General features: G+C 50.7%; 1 protein-coding gene across 1 annotated transcript in view; it reads left to right on the top strand.

Moving 5' to 3' along the window:
* LOC6592373 overlaps positions 1-16,523 on the top strand; it is a 100,527-nt gene that overhangs the window by 70,747 nt on the left and 13,257 nt on the right. The window contains exons 3-8 of the mRNA XM_026986647.1: positions 74-897; positions 5,801-5,978; positions 6,067-6,293; positions 7,002-7,158; positions 10,264-10,403; positions 10,649-10,778. Coding sequence (XP_026842448.1) covers positions 74-897; positions 5,801-5,978; positions 6,067-6,293; positions 7,002-7,158; positions 10,264-10,403; positions 10,649-10,778 — 1,656 coding nt within the window. The remainder of the gene's footprint in view (positions 1-73; positions 898-5,800; positions 5,979-6,066; positions 6,294-7,001; positions 7,159-10,263; positions 10,404-10,648; positions 10,779-16,523) is intronic.

Raw genomic sequence — 16,523 nt, 5'->3', positions numbered from 1 at the left:
CACCGTTGGAATCCACAAATCTGGCTCTTAAACATGACTAATCGAATGGAATATCCTTTGTATCCCTTTGCAGGCACCACCTATACGCAACCACAGAATATCAATGGCAAGTCCATGCAGATGCAGATGCCAAAGCCCGCCGAGCATCGAGCAGTCAGCAAGTGGCTGAGCATATCCAGGCAGGAGCCGCACAGCTTCCAGCTGCACGAGCAGCGGCAGGACGAGGACGAGGACGAGGACGTGCCAGTTGACCATAAGCCGAGCAGCAGATGTGCCGCCGCCAAGAACTGCAGCAGGGCCAAGTCGAAGTGGGCCCGGTGGAAGGACCAGCTGAAGGTCCACCAGGCCCATCGGGCGGCCAGGCGACGGCAGCGACGCGAAACCGAGGAGGAGGAGCTCGAGCCGCCATCTAGGCCCACCTCGGCCGCCACGTCCGTGTCCACGTCGGCGGCCACCACAGCGGCAACGGCGGCAGCCACCTGGACGACCTCCACGAGGACCTCCTCCGCCTCCGCCTCCGCTTCCTATGGCAACGAGTCGGCCACGGGTCTGACCACGCCAAAGGCGAAGCGGGTGCGCTCCACGCTCCACCTGGCGCCCGAGGACCTCAAGCCCAAGCAGAAGGAGCCGGTCGTCATCATAGACGATGTGGAGGAGTTCGACAGCGGCACTGGGGTGCGGGACGTGTTCGGGCGCAAGAGTCCGCGCGAGGATGCGGACGACAGCGAGGACGAGGAGCCGCTCGAGCCGCGGGTGCTGCCGCTGCGGCCGGTGCCGCCGAATCCCTACGAGGACGAGGAGATGTCCGTGGTCTATGCCGAGCAGCACTCGGAGATCCGGCTGATGTGCGAGGTGGATCTGGACATTGCCTCCAGCATGTGGTACAAGAATGGCCAGGTGAGTGTACCACCACCATCTCTCCCTCTCAAGTGGAGCTGTCGGGACTGCCAACTTGTCCAGTGCCTTTTGACTTTAATTGCATTCTTAGCCTTTCACTTGAGCCCTTGTCCCCCCCTGCATCTGCATTCCTCTGCTTCCTCTGTTTGCTCTGTTTGTTCTCCTTGTTCTTTTACCATCCGGGGAATGTCTGACTGCTGGTGTCCTCCAGGGCCGTAGGTTCCTTCTGCCCGAGACGTCTCGAGTGGCAGTTTTTCCCGGCTTTCCTCTGGCTTTCCAGCCCTCAGTGTCTGCTGGCCATCCCATCTTAGCGCTTATTTGTCGCGCTAACTGCCGCATTATGCAAATGGGATAATCGCTATTATTCCGTAGTTTCTGATGTCAAAAGCTCGCGCGTTTGTGCTCCGGAGTTTGTCTTTCAGTTTCCGAGTCGTTGGTCATGGCCGGTGGGGGTGGGGGGTGGCGCCCTGCCTCGTAATGAGGCCCCCTCTCTGAGGCTGGAGGCGGTCGAGCCACCATTGAGCACAAGTTATTGAGTTGCAATTGCAAGGGGCAAACAAAGTGTAGGCCACCTTCGGGCGTCGTGCAATTATGACGCCACGGCCGGGCTGCCAACGCGCTCTCAGAGTGCGTTGATTGCTCCCCAAGGACATGGTGGCACGCCAGGATAACAGTTGTACAACTTTTAACACGAAAAAACAGAAATGGAAGACTAGAGACACACACACACACACATGCATAGTTTTTCCAGGGCCGTGCATCTGTTGCTGCTGTGTGTGTGTGTGTGTGTGTGGCTCTCCCTCCCTCTCTCTCTTGTTGTTCTTGCACTTGTTTTCCTGTAAATACAACAAGTTGGCAGGCCAAGTTTTTGATGGGCAAATAATACTCGTAGCTGCAACACTTTGTGCACGTGCCCGTGTGTTGCCTGTGCGGTTGCACCTGCCCCCAGCCGGAGCGAGCAAAAAAGAGTGTGTGCGTTGCACACACTTGCGGCCAACACATGCTAACATTGTTGCTGCAGATGGAGTGGCAGCGTGGGGGAGTGCCAGAGTGGCAGAGTGGGAGCTGCTGTTGTTTGTCTACTCGTTGCGGTTGCATTTGCATTTGCATTCTATATTAGATTCCGTTTGCAGAACCTCAATTGCCTGTCAGCAAGACACGGGCAGTTCCCCATCTGCGTTTTATTTGGTCGTCAACAACTTCGACAAGCACGCCGAAAATGATGCAATTCCTGCTTCGATTGCAGGCCGTCAAATCTCTCGATTCCAAGGAGCCGAAGAGATCCCCAGGCCTTTGTTTTGCGGCAGTTTGTTGGCTTTATTCTGCGATATTTCTGTCGCCTGGCGAAAATTGCCAGACATAAACTTTAACGCAACCCCCCCAGACCACGAGCGACAACAGCAAGGCAGCGGCAGGGGCAGGGGCAGGGGCAGGGGCAGGGGCAGAGAGCCAACTGATACTATAGCGGTTTTATGGTTGCAGCTTGCTGCCGCTGATGCCGTGTTGTGCCGCATACTTTGTGGCGCTGCCAAACAGATTTATGGCCCTTGGGTCAGGTTTAAGTTCAACAAACTCGCACAGGGCTTCTTCTCCTTGCACCGCCCTGACTCTTGGTTACCATAAATTTCATCAGGCCCAGAGCCTGTCCTGTCAAAAGACCGCACTAAGCCTCCATTAGTCAATTAGGAGCGAACTTAAGATGCAACATTAATAGACAGCTGGCTCTCCCGGGGGGGGCGGTGCTGCAACTGCAGCTGCAGCTGCAAGTAAATCACATCAAGCCCGCAAATTAATCACTCGGCGACTCGGGTTGAAGAAAAGCCACCACTTAGGGGAGGAGCAGAGCAGCGGAGAGGAGAGGAAAAGGCGGCAAGTTGCCTACTACTTTGTACCTTTGACAAGTTTATTGAGTTACTAACATTGTCGAGCAGGGGGCACGGGGCACGGGGCACGAAGCTCATCTCTGCTGGTCGGACTCTGCGATGGCAAATAAAATCAACGCCATTGCAGCGGCAGCGGCAGCGGCAGCCGCCATCGCGCTGAGCATTTCCCAACGGTGCAATTGTATTAGTTGTGTTAAAACAAAGGCCAGCCATGTGTGAGAGCAGCAGCCACGAGAAAGACAGAGAGAGAGAGAGTCGTGGCAATTACAACAAAGGGGCAGAGGCAGGGACTGAGGCTGAGGCAGGGACGGGGGCTGAGGCAGGGACTGGGGCAGGGACAGGGGCAGGGGCTGGTGCTGGGGCACGGACAAAAGCCAAAAGAAAAGGGAAGTAGATCCCTTACACGCCGCCAAGCGAATGCCCTGCTTATCTGAAGCTTGAAGGAAAACACACACTCTTTCCCTCCTCCTCTCTCTGCCTCTCTCTGTCTCTCTCTCTTTGTGCTAATGAAGATTTCTCAGAGGGACAGAGCATTGCTCCTCCCGCTACAGACATTCTCCCCAGTTGTCTCTCTCTGCAGGACCAGGACCACGACCAGGACCACGACCAGGACCCTCTTCCATTTCAGCTTCCAGTTCGCGTTGACTTTTGTCTGGTGTGTGCTTCCCCACACACGACTCCTGCATTCTATGGCATTCCTCTTGCTCTCCGCTCTCCATTCTGCTGCAAGTGCAACTGCGGCAGTGACATGCGACAAGTGTTGCACTGACAGCTTGCAACATGAGCGACTTTTGTTGTACTTTCTGGAGCGTTGCACAATGCATTAGAGAGTTCCCGGGAGCGCCAGGCAAGCCCCAGTCCCAGACTCTTCTCTCTCTCTGTGTCTGTGTCTGTGTCTGTGTGTGTGTGCGTGTGTGTGTGGCAAGGAATTTATTGTTGAAAATTATCAAGAGGCTAATATATTTGCCGAAAGCAATTTCAAGTTAGTGGCTTTGGGGCCAGCCATCAGCCCAGGAGCTGCTACGGGCTGGTTGCACCACCAAGGGGTAAGTGTTCGTTGGTGGGGGGTGGGTGGTGGCAGGGAGGAAGAGCAGTTGATGGGGAATATGTGCCCGAAAGAACGGGGCCAATTATGAGAGTACAGTCGCCGCTCTGAATGCGATTCCTGCCCCCAAATGTGGCACATATCTGTGCCCGAATATCCCTTTAAACGTAATTTAATATTACCAATTTGCATTATTATTCCGAAGAGCAGGCAAAAATTCGATTTTGAAATGTAAATCGAAAATTGGCAAACAAAAAAGTTTTACCAAAAACGCAATGCAATTAGAATATTGCAAAAACCAATGGACAGAGCCGAGCCCCTTCGTGGCGCCGCAAATTATGCAAATTTATGCGTGCGCGCCTTCAAATATGCAACAATTTATGCGAATCAAGGCAGCTGACATCAGACAGATACCAGGGCCGAAAAACAAAAGAAAGAAAGGGAGGGGCAGGGGGCAGCCGAACACCCGAGCGGAGCCTGCAGTACAGATCGCCATTTGGCAATAAACGGCACAATGGACAATGGGACAATCGAGCGTGTAATCCGGCGGCAAGCGCTCGGCGCTGTAAACAAGGATTTGCCACGCTCATTTAACGCTTTTGTTCGCGTGGCCATGTTGGCAAGCCACACACACACACACACACACACACACACACACATGCAGACAGGTGGTGGCTAGGACGGGTCTGAGCCGGGTTTGAGCCTCCGCCGGCGGCCAAAAACTCTCGGATCGACAGCGACATGGACCTCCGGCATCGACCTCATAAATTTCCAACTGAATGCCCCGCTGCACAGCCACAGCCACAGCCACAGCTACAGCCACAGCAAAATCCAGTTTCCACTTTGCCAGTTGCCTGTTTTTCGCAGTTTTTCGCAGCTCCCAGCTTTCCAGTTGCCAGTCGTCGCTGGTTAATAAATTTCCAGCAAATGGCCGCCGCCGCCACGTCGACTGCGGCAAATGCTCAACGGAAGTAGCACACAACGATGGCAGGGGGGGCGGGGGGATATCGCATACACGCATAAATATTTGCACTGCATTTGGGGGAAAGTGTCCATGGAAAAATCATAAAACAGAAATGGCCCAAAAACGCAACGGAAGCGGAAGTTCAGCAAACAAATACCCGCCTCGAATGTATATTTTGTGTATTTCTATATCCCTGATCTCCATTCTTTCCTGTTTGTTGTTGTTGGACTGTTTTTGGAGGGTCTGCGGATAAAGCCTCTCCCTTTGGAATGTGTTCCACCTTTTTGTTTTTTTTTTTGTAATCCGATGCCAAAAGTTAATCATTTCGACTCGAAATGGAATTAAAATTATGCCTGGACCCCCTCATACTTTTGGCCAGACATTTAATTGGCACTTGAACGCATTAAGCCACATACTCGTATCTGTATCTGTATCTGTATTCGAGTACTTTTTCACCATAAATTTATTTTTATGAAATTTCCCTTTTGTTGTTGGGTTTGAGGATCATTTGAATGCGGCCATAAATTTCAGTTTGCATTAAGCTCTGACGGAGAACGGCCAGCCAGCACACACACGACTATTGGTTACAGTTTTTAAGCCATCAGTTCATTGTTGCCACATTATCAGTGGATAACATCCCACCAGGGAAGGGCAGGGAATGCGGCCTCATTTAATTGTCATTATTGTGTTTGTTTCGAAACGAAACGAAATGAAATGAAGTGCAATAAAAATCCAACGATGCCCGAGTGCAAATAAATGGATATGAAAATATTAAAAGCAATTGTTTGCCTCGGGGGTCGGACATGAAGGAGACAGCTAGTAGACACATTGAGACGGGGAGAGACGGGGAGTCGGGGGGTCAGAGCATCATATTTATGAGCATTTAATGCGCTGCATTAAAAGTTTCACAAAAGGCGTTCTGCATAATTCCGCCAGTGACATTAGTTTTTATGCCGCAAAGAAGTAAACGCAAACAGCTTATTTTCTCTCATCCGCTTCATCCAACTGCAGGTCGTCCACGCCATGGACCGCACCAGCCGAGTCACCGACTACCGCTTCATCAAGGAGGCTAATGGGGCGCTAACCATCACCAATGTCATGCTGGAGGACGACGGCAAGTGGCAGTGCGAGGCGGAGAACACGCGCCGCTACACGGAGAACGCCCGACCCGTCAAGCTGGTGGTTCTGGGTAAGTACCATGGCATTACCATGGCCTCATGACAGCCACTTGGGGGGGCCATAAAAGTTTAGACAAACACTAAAAGGGCTTCTTGCAGATCGCCCCAAGCCCCCGTATCTGCTCATCGACTCCCGTCGCCTCGACGCCGGCAACATCTTTGTGCCCGTCAAGGAGAACTCCGAACTGAATCTGGCCTGCATCAGCGAGGGCGGCAATCCGCGGCCCACGCTCACCTGGGAGGTGCTGCTCAGCCCGGGCGTGGATCGGCACGCCCAGAAGGTGTCCGCCGAGGTGCTCGAGCTGGAGGAGATCAAGAACGAGAAGGTAAGGGGTAAGGGGGCCGTCTGGCATCCGAATCGATTAGACAAATTGAGTGGCAACTGTCGGCCGGACAAGTGGTGGTTGGTGTGGGAATGGCACAGCCACTGCACTGCTCAGAAACACACACATTAGGTGTGGATAACAGCGGCTCTTGGCTCAAATAATGGATCTTCCGGGCGGTTGCTCCGGCTGGCTGGCTGGCTGGCTGGCTCCAGGACTTGGCTTGGTCTTGCCTCTGGCTGCGGTTTGGGCCCAAAATTTGTTTGTCTGGCACTCGGGCATAATGAAAAGCAGACATATTGGTCAAGCAATGCACATGCTCCCCCTCCCTGGCCCCACCTGTCAGGCACATCGAAGTGTGTCTCTGTGGGGCTGAGGTAGGGGGTGGCTGTGTGTCGTTTAGACCCTAAATGCCACAAATTTGCGTGTTTTGCTGGTCGAACTGCAGGCCACACCAAACCACGCCGCACCGCAACAGACCACCGCACACCCGAATGAACTGATGATTGATTGAAAACCTTGCCAACCCAACGGGGGAGGAGGTGTGGGAGTCACTTTAATTTAAATTAATGATGCCGCTGCCTGATAACAGGCCAGACTAATTGGCCATACCACCCACGATCCCCCCAGCCACCCCGCCATAGCCGGTTTAGCCTTAAAATGTGATGGAATTTTAATCATTCTCCCCCACTTCTCCTCTCCCTCTCTTAGCAGGACAAGAATGGCTACAAAATCAACAGCGGGGCCAAGAGCGAGGCCCGTCTGGCGGCCGTGTATCGAGCACATCACAACGCCCGAATCCTGTGCGTGATGGAGCATCCCACCCTGAAGATACGCCAGAACGCCTCTCTCCTGCTGGACGTGCAATGTAAGTTCCACGACTAAAGATCCATTTGGAGCCAAAGGCATTGAGCTCTGATAGTCGTCGGTTATAGTAGCTCACACTCTTGTGGGTGCCATTTTCCCAGAGCTAGGGGAGAGAGAGAGCTTTCCCCTTTAATCAAGACTCAGGGGAGCCGAATTAAGTATTTCATAACTAAATTACATTTAACTTTGACCAACAAATGTCCAACAAGTCATTCAGTCAGTCACTGAGGCAGTCAGTCATTCATTTGTTCTGCTGGGGAAAAGTTTTGAATAAAAGTCAAACAAAGGGAATATCTCACCTTGTTTAATTAGCAGAAATAGAAGCAGAGCCAGAAGCAGAGCCAGAGCCAGAACCAGAGGCAGTAGAACAGCAATGAGAGCGAGAGTGGACTGGACTGGACTGGACTGGTGGCTGGTGGACTGGTGGCGGCTGTAAATAAAAGTAAAAACCAAAAAGCAAATGTTGATTAAAAAGTTAAATTGCTAAAGTTAACACACGCCAGCAGCCACCAGGTGGGGGGGGGGGGGGGGGGGGGGGGGGGGTATTATTATGCAGCTGCAGCGAGAAATACAAAGGAAAGAAAGAAAGCAAAGGTGAAATTATATTAATTGAAAGTGCAGCAGGAAAACGTGGATACGATGGAGGACGCGGACAGGCGGCGGATCTGGAGTGTGCGAGGTTTGATGAACAATCTATAAAGTGGTGCCAGGGTCAGAAATCAGGTAGATAACAGAGCGGAAAATAGAAAGGATAACAACAAAGGGACAAACGATGGATGCCGTTAATGAGTGCGAAAGGTGAGAACTTTGATGGCGATTTTAATGAAATTAACTTTCGAAACGCCTCTAAAAACAACGAGATCACCATTCAGCGTCCGAATTGGTAATAATCTGATTACATATATTTGAATACTCACTCATTAGACGGTGCCACAGACTGCACTGCACATCGTTGCACGTACGTTGTTTTTTCCCGGGACTTCGGGACTCCGGGCCGCCCCTGGCTGGCTCTCTCAATAAGCCATCAATCAATGCTTTGTACCATTCAGCAGCTACGCGCACATCGCATATGAAATCGAATCAAAACAGAAATCCAGCATTGCTCCCCCCCCACCGCCCCCAGCCAGCTGCTGCCATCGCAACTAGAAAAAAACAAAAAAAGAAACAGAGGAAAATCAATGGTCAATGGCAGTGGGATGACCGATGTCGATGTCGATGACGATGACGAGGTGAGGCGACAATTAGAAGGACTCACACTAATTGGCAGTAACAAAGCCACAGCCACGTCCCCATAGAGGTCCAGACTAGGTCCAGACCAGGCACGATCGGGTAGAGCCACAGAACAAAGTGCCACAGTTATTTGCTTTATTAATGCCCGTCAAGCCGCATAATGCCATGACAAATGCCAAGGTACACGACTAGTTGAGGCTGTCGAGGGGCTGTTGGCCAGCAAAATGATTGGAAAATGTAGAAAAGCCGTATGGGATTTGTGCTGTGTGTGTGTGTGTGTGTGGGTGTGGGGCTTTATCCAGGCATGAAAATTGTAAAAACCGCAATAACAACAGCAAAACGAGCCCAGGGCCCCGTTCTACCCCACCCCGACCACAATATTAAACAACAAAAGAAGGAACAAGTTTCCCGATTCATTCAGTTTTTGCCTTTTATGCAGATGGGGCGGGGAAGGGGGAGGGGGAGGGGGAGTGGCATTGCTGTTGGGGCCGGCCGTCGTATAAATTAAAATGCACACACATGAAAGCATTTTGCCAGCTGCCAGTCGAAGGAGGAGAGGTGGGTGGGCCACTGCCACTGCCACTGTATCTTTATTCATTTGTATCTGTATTTGTATCTGTAGCTGTATCTGTAATTTGTGTAGCATTTTTATGCAGACAGTTGACAGACGAATAAAAAATCCCTGGGCCCAGTCCCACCGGCAAAAATGTTTTAAAAATGTTATCCGTTCAAAGGCCAGGGAAATATTGGGTTTTCTGGGTTTTTCCCCATTTAAATTTAGCTTCCATTTGGTGATGGGAATTCATCCCCATGGAGAGACAGGCATTCATTGATTGATTCATAAGATGGGTTTGAAATTTGTTTGAAAACAATCTGCCCGAAAAGGAACAACATCAAGGGCCTGCAAGCTGAGCGATGTTTGGCTCTCTTTTTGGAATATTTTTGGCCAACAAATTGGTAGACACACTTCTTCTGTGCTGCCCGTTTCCCCCTGGTTAACCACACAAAAAGGCCGGCCATTCATACATATGTATGATGTCTGACGACTGACGGCTGTCTGCATGTCACAGACACTGCCACAAAAACCAGACCTAGACACAGACATCGACACGAACCGAATCTCTATTGAATAGTTTGGCAAACAACCGGCAAACAAATTTCATTTGTCCTTTGTTCCTGCCCCCTCCTGTCCGGGAGGAGACCTAATCAAATTGCATTACTAACAAAAGCCCACAAAGGCGAGTGATGGCGCGCCGAAAAATTGAAAAGATTGAAATCAATGCGAGCCCAAACTCGTAACAGGCTCTCTCTCTCTCAGAGTCTAATTAAAAAACATTTGATTTATGCACAATGCATATGCAATGAATTGAAACATACTCGAATCACACACGGGTGGGGAGGGGAGGGGGGAGGGGTAGATGTTGTCCTGTCGATAGATGGATTTTAGATTGGCATTTCGGGATTGAAATTTGAAGCTGCAATTCGGCTGGCATTACGGATTTATAATTTGAAAGGCTGAAGCCTGCTGTAATTAACTTCTAGCATGACAGACAACACACAGGACACACACAGGACACACTGTGCACACGGTAGCTACTGTAACTACTCGCTCAGCAACGGCTCAGCCTTTGAATCCTCTTTGCACTCCATCTTGTGGTGTGTCTCCGGACTCCGGAGACCAGACATTTGCATTTAGTTTAATTATAAAAGTTTCTCCATCTTGGCAGTGCAATTTTTTAATTAAAAAACTATTCTGTTGGTGTTGCCACAGAGTCTCCAAAGAATCAGCCCCAAAATCTTGAGCCAAACGGAAAGAACCACCTGCCGTCTCCTATACTCTGCTATACACCATATATATATGTTATATCCTTTGCAGATACGCCATCCTTTGCCATCTCGCGCACACCTGGCTTTGGGTATCCGCTCCGCGAGGGCATCGAAGTTAGCCTCAAGTGCGACGTCGACTCGAATCCCCCGAGCACGCCGCGCTGGCAGAAGGACGACGGTGACACGCCGGTAAGTCTAGTCCGTAGGCCGGCCTCGGCCTCGGCCTCGTCCTCGTACTTTTGTGTGATGATTTTTGGCAGAGGAGCAAGTTTTAAATGGATTTTCGTAGAGTTGACTAAACTTGGCCGCAACTATTTGCCTTGCCTTAATTACCAAAAATTGTTTACGCATTACGAGGCGACGCTCGTCCCATCATGCCACATCCCATCGGCCACCATCGTTTATGACGTTCTCTGATTCTCAAATATTTGCAGGTGCCGCAGACCGGCGATGGCTTCCTCAACTTCACATCGATACGGCGCGAGCATTCCGGCTGGTACAAGTGCACATCCCGTCATCTGAACTTCCAGTACTCCTCGATTGGCTATTACCTCAGCGTGCGATGTGAGTAGTCCTGGCGTCCTCCCCTTCTTTTTTCAGCACAAGTATAAATTAGATCGCGTATGCGTGAAATTGCCTTAAAAATGGCGCGTGATAATATTTTCCCCATTAGTTTCTCCCCTCTCTCCGCACTCTAGAAATCTACAAACTTTTTACGGCCCTCGCACATGGCGTTTGGGTTTTTCGTCGATTTTTTTCGGGGATGTTGCGGCGCTTGGGGCGCCACCCTCAGAGCCATATGCAAAATGTGGCAAATTTGTATTGGCATTGGCAGTGGCATTTAGTGGGTGCCTGAGAGTGCCGTTGCCTCGTGTCAACCCCCTGTCTGTGGCATTTTTCCCCCCATCCTCGTACTATTTATGCTTACGCGCCATTTTGCTGTCAATATTTTCCCATTTTGCGAGGGGGGGTGGCGGACTGGGGGCCGGGGAGAGTGGAATTTTACGCGCCCAACGCGTGTTAATGCTTGTAAATATTTTTATTGAATTTTCGCCCGCTGACAGGCGCCACTTTGTTTGGAAAATATGCCTAAAAGCAGCCAAGATTTCGACCAAATCGAATCACCTTTCGGCACGAGGAAACTCATTTGCAGCCTCATTAGACGGCAAATGCAATCGGGCCCAAAAGCCGGGCATCAAAACTAACTTCAAGCGAAGACGCCCCGCCCCGCCCCCCAGCCGCGCCCCTGGGACACATCTTCGAATCTTCCAAGAAAAAAACAGTCTCATCAATCAATCGGAATGCCGGGTGCGAAATCCCAACTAGACAAACGCCAAAAAATGGAATAAAATATTGGTAATACCGAATTGACAAAGTGCCGCTGCCAGCTTTTTTTTTTGTGTCTTTCGAACCCTGCCTCCCCTCCCCCTGGCGCTGTCCCAGGGGAGGGATCTTTTCTTCTCGCCTCTTCGGTTTTTTTTTTTCTCTTTTTGTGGCACTCTTGACAGCCGCCTGTCGCTGCTCATTATGGGGAAAACAAATGCTTTATTAATAAAAAACAAAAAGAGCCCAAGGAGGCCAAGAAGTGACGGAGAGCGACGTCGTCCGGCCTCCGCCATATCGACATTATCGATGATTGATGGCGGCGATGGCGGGCGGAAGAAGGAGCAACTTTTCTAGTGGATTTTCCAGCGAAATCTAATTGTGGGATCCCCAAAATCTGAGGGGGCAGCGGGGACAGCGGGGGGCTGCTGAGCTGGCAGCATGTTAAGCACATAAATCAATTTGTAAAACGTTTTATCGAAGTCGAGCGCTGGAGGAGCGCTGAAGGAGCGCAGACTGGTGGACTGGAGAAGGAACTGCCGAAATGGCAAATCCAACTGGCAACAGTCGGCATATAAACCCCATTTACGACACCGGTCGTCCTTCTAGAGTGTGTGTGAAGGGAATATCTATAAGATATAGTATTAAAGGGATGGGTGGGATGGTGGTATGGGGGGTAGAGGGGCGGTTGGCCTGTCATAAACTATAAAACAGCTGCCCGACCATGATAAATGGCTGCATGAAGAAATATTTTTGAAGAAAATTGCAAAGAATTTAAGGCGCTTTTCTACCTCTTACTCTATGGTTTTTCCATCCTTGGGAGAGCTGAAGTAGAGCCAGAGAAAAAAACTGATAAATCTCATTCGAGACAGTGAGAGAGAGAGAGAGGGGGGGAAAAACGACACCAAAATCCCAGACAGAAGTTTGAATGCTGGCTTAATTGCTGACGATATGTTCCTACCCCACACACCTCCCTCCAATCAGGACCCCACGCCCCGGAAAAGCTGCATCCATTGAGCTGGAAAATGGAGGCGAAAACAGGTAGCTGGCGAAAAGAAAACTTTGCCGTCGACAAAAACCGGAGGACAACGCTGGCAAAATGCAATGAAAAAGCAATCAGCGATGCCAAACCAAAAGCTGCAGGACACAGAGAGCGGTTGGGGATTGGCGATTGGCGACTGGCGACTGGCGAGGGGTGGGGTGTGGTGGGGTGCCTGTAGGACATGACGTGCCACAAAAGTAGGCAATTCGCGGCAGTGGCTCAAACTTTTATGTGCCTCGGCCGCGGCCACTTTCACGTGATTGATTTGGCCCGTCTGAAGGATGCAGGACGCACCGAGCTTGTTAAAACGTCGCTAATTTGACACGTACGTCAACATGGGGACGGACTCCAAGGGGCGAGGATCGATCCGTGGACGGCTGTTGACTTGGCCAACACACAGGTGCACCCGTACGGCCATAAGCCAGAGTCGGAGGCAGAACAAGAGCCAGAGAAAGAGCCAAAGCCAGAACCAGAAGCCGGGGAAGTTTTGTTTGCCAGCCTCATTAATGAGTTGAAGTTAACATTGAGGCTAATTAATGTTGAGTGAGCCACTCCTCCGTTCGGGCCCCAACAAAGTGCAATTAGTGAAAGTTTTGTGTCCTTGCCGTGGAAGGGGGCGGGGCGGGGATATCGATTTGCCAGGATCTCTGTATGTGGTTCAAACGGTAGAAACTTTATTAATAGCCTTCAAGTGGCTGATACCTGACTCTGCCACAAGACGTTGCTCCGCTCAGTGCCTTCTGGGATGCCTGAAGCCTCCTCTGGAGAGTCCTTTGCGGCTAATCCCCCATCCAAAATGCATGTGGAAATTGCATTTTCCTCGCACTAAACTAATTTTCTCCGACAACTGCTATGAAAGTGCATTTCCCCCGAGAAAAGCAAACAAAACGACTTAAAGAGCGGACCTCGGCGTAAGGAGTCCCCAAATGTGAAGGGACATTTGTCCGCCTCGACAGGAGGAGGAGCAGAAGCAGGACCATGGGAATTACAATAAAATTTAATTTTACACGCTATCGTAAGCATTTGCCAGGCCCGCCCCAGACACAGAGCGAGAGAGCGACAGAGCGGCTGAGCATTCCTCTGGCTAATCGGAAATGTCCTGGCTCGTATTGTACATTATCCTTTGTCGTGCCGGTTATCGCGGTTTAACTTTATTGTTTATTCCGCTGTTGCTGCCACAACGACAACGACAACGACAGCGATATGGGGCACGCATCCTCCCTTTTCCTGGTCCTATAAGTGGTCCTGCTTCTGGCCTCGTCCGAGCTTCGAATTCCAGTGTTTATCGGGGCGCACGATTATTAGTTTTTCTGTTTGCTCTGCCTTTGTTTTTATAGCCGGCGATTATGTTTTGGGTGATGTGCTGCGAGGCCTTGTCCGGAAGGACTTTCAATAAAATTTTATTTGTTGTTGGCTCAAATGAAACGCGAGAGAATCTCATTTGGGCGGCGGCCCCCCCAAAGAAACTCCCGTATTAAAAACTCATTGCGGACAAATGTCTTGGGGGGTAGAGCGTTTCTTTCGTATTTCTTTATGGCCGCAAGTTTTTGTGGAGTTTCGGATAAGCATGAATTTGTCAAGAGCTTATCTTTAATGGATAGGGTTTCGAGTAGCAGCACTACTCCTCTCCCCTCTAATTTGCATTTCCTTGAGCCCCCATCTTCTGGGCTTCCAATCAGTCCCATGCAGAGCCAGCCGCCAGTCGCCAGCCGGATCCGCTCTTGTTTTCGCCTCCACTGCAATCATCTTCAATTTCAACTCATGGAAAATTAATCGCCTCATGCCATTGCTCCAAGGAAAATCCCCCCAAGATGACGGCGCCACGGCACAGAGAGCTGCATCGCGGCGGGAGGGGGGGAAAAAATTAAAATTTATAACCAAGACACAAACGCAATCAAAGCTGCTGCTTCCCTCCACACTGCTCTCTTTTTATAGAGCTTGTAACTTAAGAGGATTGTTGCTAGAGATGATGATGCATGCAGCAGGGCTTCATATTCATGAGTAGCCAGGAGCAGTGGGGAAGGAGAAAAGTGGGGAAATTAAGCTGATTTCGCATTAAAATTCGCGGCCAAGTGAATGGGTTCAATCTGATTGATACAATCCGGCAATCCGCACTTTGAGGTGTAGTTTTTCGTGCAGCAGCCACCAAGCTCTTTTCGGCACCATGAATAGCACTCACCCTCCCACTCGCTGTCATATTCACACACTCACAGACTGGTGGATGGGGGACGGGGGGGAAGGGTATGGCCCTGACAACACACTGAGTGGGGTTCGGTGTCGAAGGGAAGTTCTTCCGAGTTCCCAGGAACTTGGGACTGTCCTGTTTATGGCAGGCGAATACTCACCCACAATCCCCCTGCCCCTAGCCACCCCCCCGGCCACTGCTTGGCTGACGATGATGCTTTATGATTAATGATTGGTGGCGAGAATCGAGCAGCCTCTTCAGCCTCTTGTCTGTGTGCGCCTCCGCTCTGTGGCATATTGATTCTTCTTGTTTGCCCTTCAGACTCGTATTTGTTGTTCTCATGGGTCGAGATTTATACGCCTGCTAGGCCTGCGCCTCTTCCTTGCTTCCCTCGAGAATCACTTTCTCCGGTCTGCGATTCGATACAGCGTCGCCATATGGGCGGTACTTGAGGCACATTTGTTTGCTTTTTCGTTATTTGTTTTTCCCTTCGGCAAGAACTTTTATGAATGGCCATTGAGTAAAATATGCGTGAAACAAGTGTTGGAAATTATGAATGTGTGCCTGAGTGCGTGTGCGTGTGCGTGTGCGTGTGAGTGTGCGTGAGGGGGGGAAATATTGAAGGAGTTTGCTTTGGGGACAGACACTCCTTTTCTGGGGCATCGTTAGGCCAGAGACGCCCACTCATAGCTTGATTCCTGTCCTTGGGTGCATTTATCAAATGATAAACTTCCTCCTTTATGGAGAAGGATACGATACTCCCTCTCTCTATCTCTGGATATCCTTATCGCCTGGCCTCGATTTGACAAATCTCTGGCTAGAGCTGGGGCTGAGCTCTGGGCTCATTAGACATTTTCGCCCACCGACAGTTGGACAGGGACTTCGTTCTTGAGTCTGTCAAAGCGGCAGGACACCCACCGCCTGTCCTTTGTCTGCCTTTGTTCGTGGGGGCAATAAAAAATTTTATAACTACGTGATTTTGACTAAGTAACACGCCCTTTCGGTCGGGGGGTGAAATTTTGCGCTATTGTCAGCAATAAAATCCTCGACAGGGGTGGACTGCTGGCCTAGGGGATGGCTGAATGGCCTCGTCCTGCGTTGTCCTGGGCTTCCCGAGGCAGCTGATTGACATGCGACGAGGGGTCTCAGGGCCAAATGAGCTTACAATTAATTGTTGCCGACAGACTCTCTGCCCCCTCCCCCCCACTCTGCTGGAAAGCTCTCACTCTCTGCTGGAAATCTCAGTCGTGTTGTGGAACTTTAAGGGTTTCCCCTAACCACCCCAGCCCCCCTCCCTTCGATCAAAGGTCCTGGGCCTTTGGTAATTAGTAGTTTTTGTTAATTGTGCGGCTCACTTTTGGGTCTGCTAATTTGATGGTCGCCCTGAGAGCCGATTGGAGACGAGACGAGACGTTAGATTCTGAGGTTGCAACACTTTGTGGGGCTCACGGTGGCGACTCTGCCTTTTATCATAGCCATCGCCATTCTTTCTGCCCCACAGGAGCAGGAGCAGGGGCAGGAGCTCCTGTGGCACTTGGCAACTTATTGTTATGATATCCGGCCTCAGACAAAGCAGCGGCTGGCAGGGCCGCCCCATACTTTTGGGCACACGTCGGGGCAAATTGTTATTTATATCGTAATATGAACAGCGCCATAAAGTATGCGACACAAAGGGCGGAAGGGAATTTAAAGCCAGGTCCTGCCACAGCCACAGCCACAGCAGCACACGGGAGCACAGGGGACTGTGTGTGTGGTGTGT

Source organism: Drosophila persimilis, unplaced genomic scaffold (genome assembly GCF_003286085.1).
Source record: "Drosophila persimilis strain 14011-0111.01,24,50 unplaced genomic scaffold, DperRS2 tig00000002-arrow-pilon, whole genome shotgun sequence".
NCBI classification, from domain to species: Eukaryota; Metazoa; Arthropoda; class Insecta; order Diptera; family Drosophilidae; genus Drosophila; species Drosophila persimilis.
The sequence above is the reverse complement of the archived record's forward strand: the minus strand, read 5'-3'. Positions and strand labels throughout refer to the sequence as shown.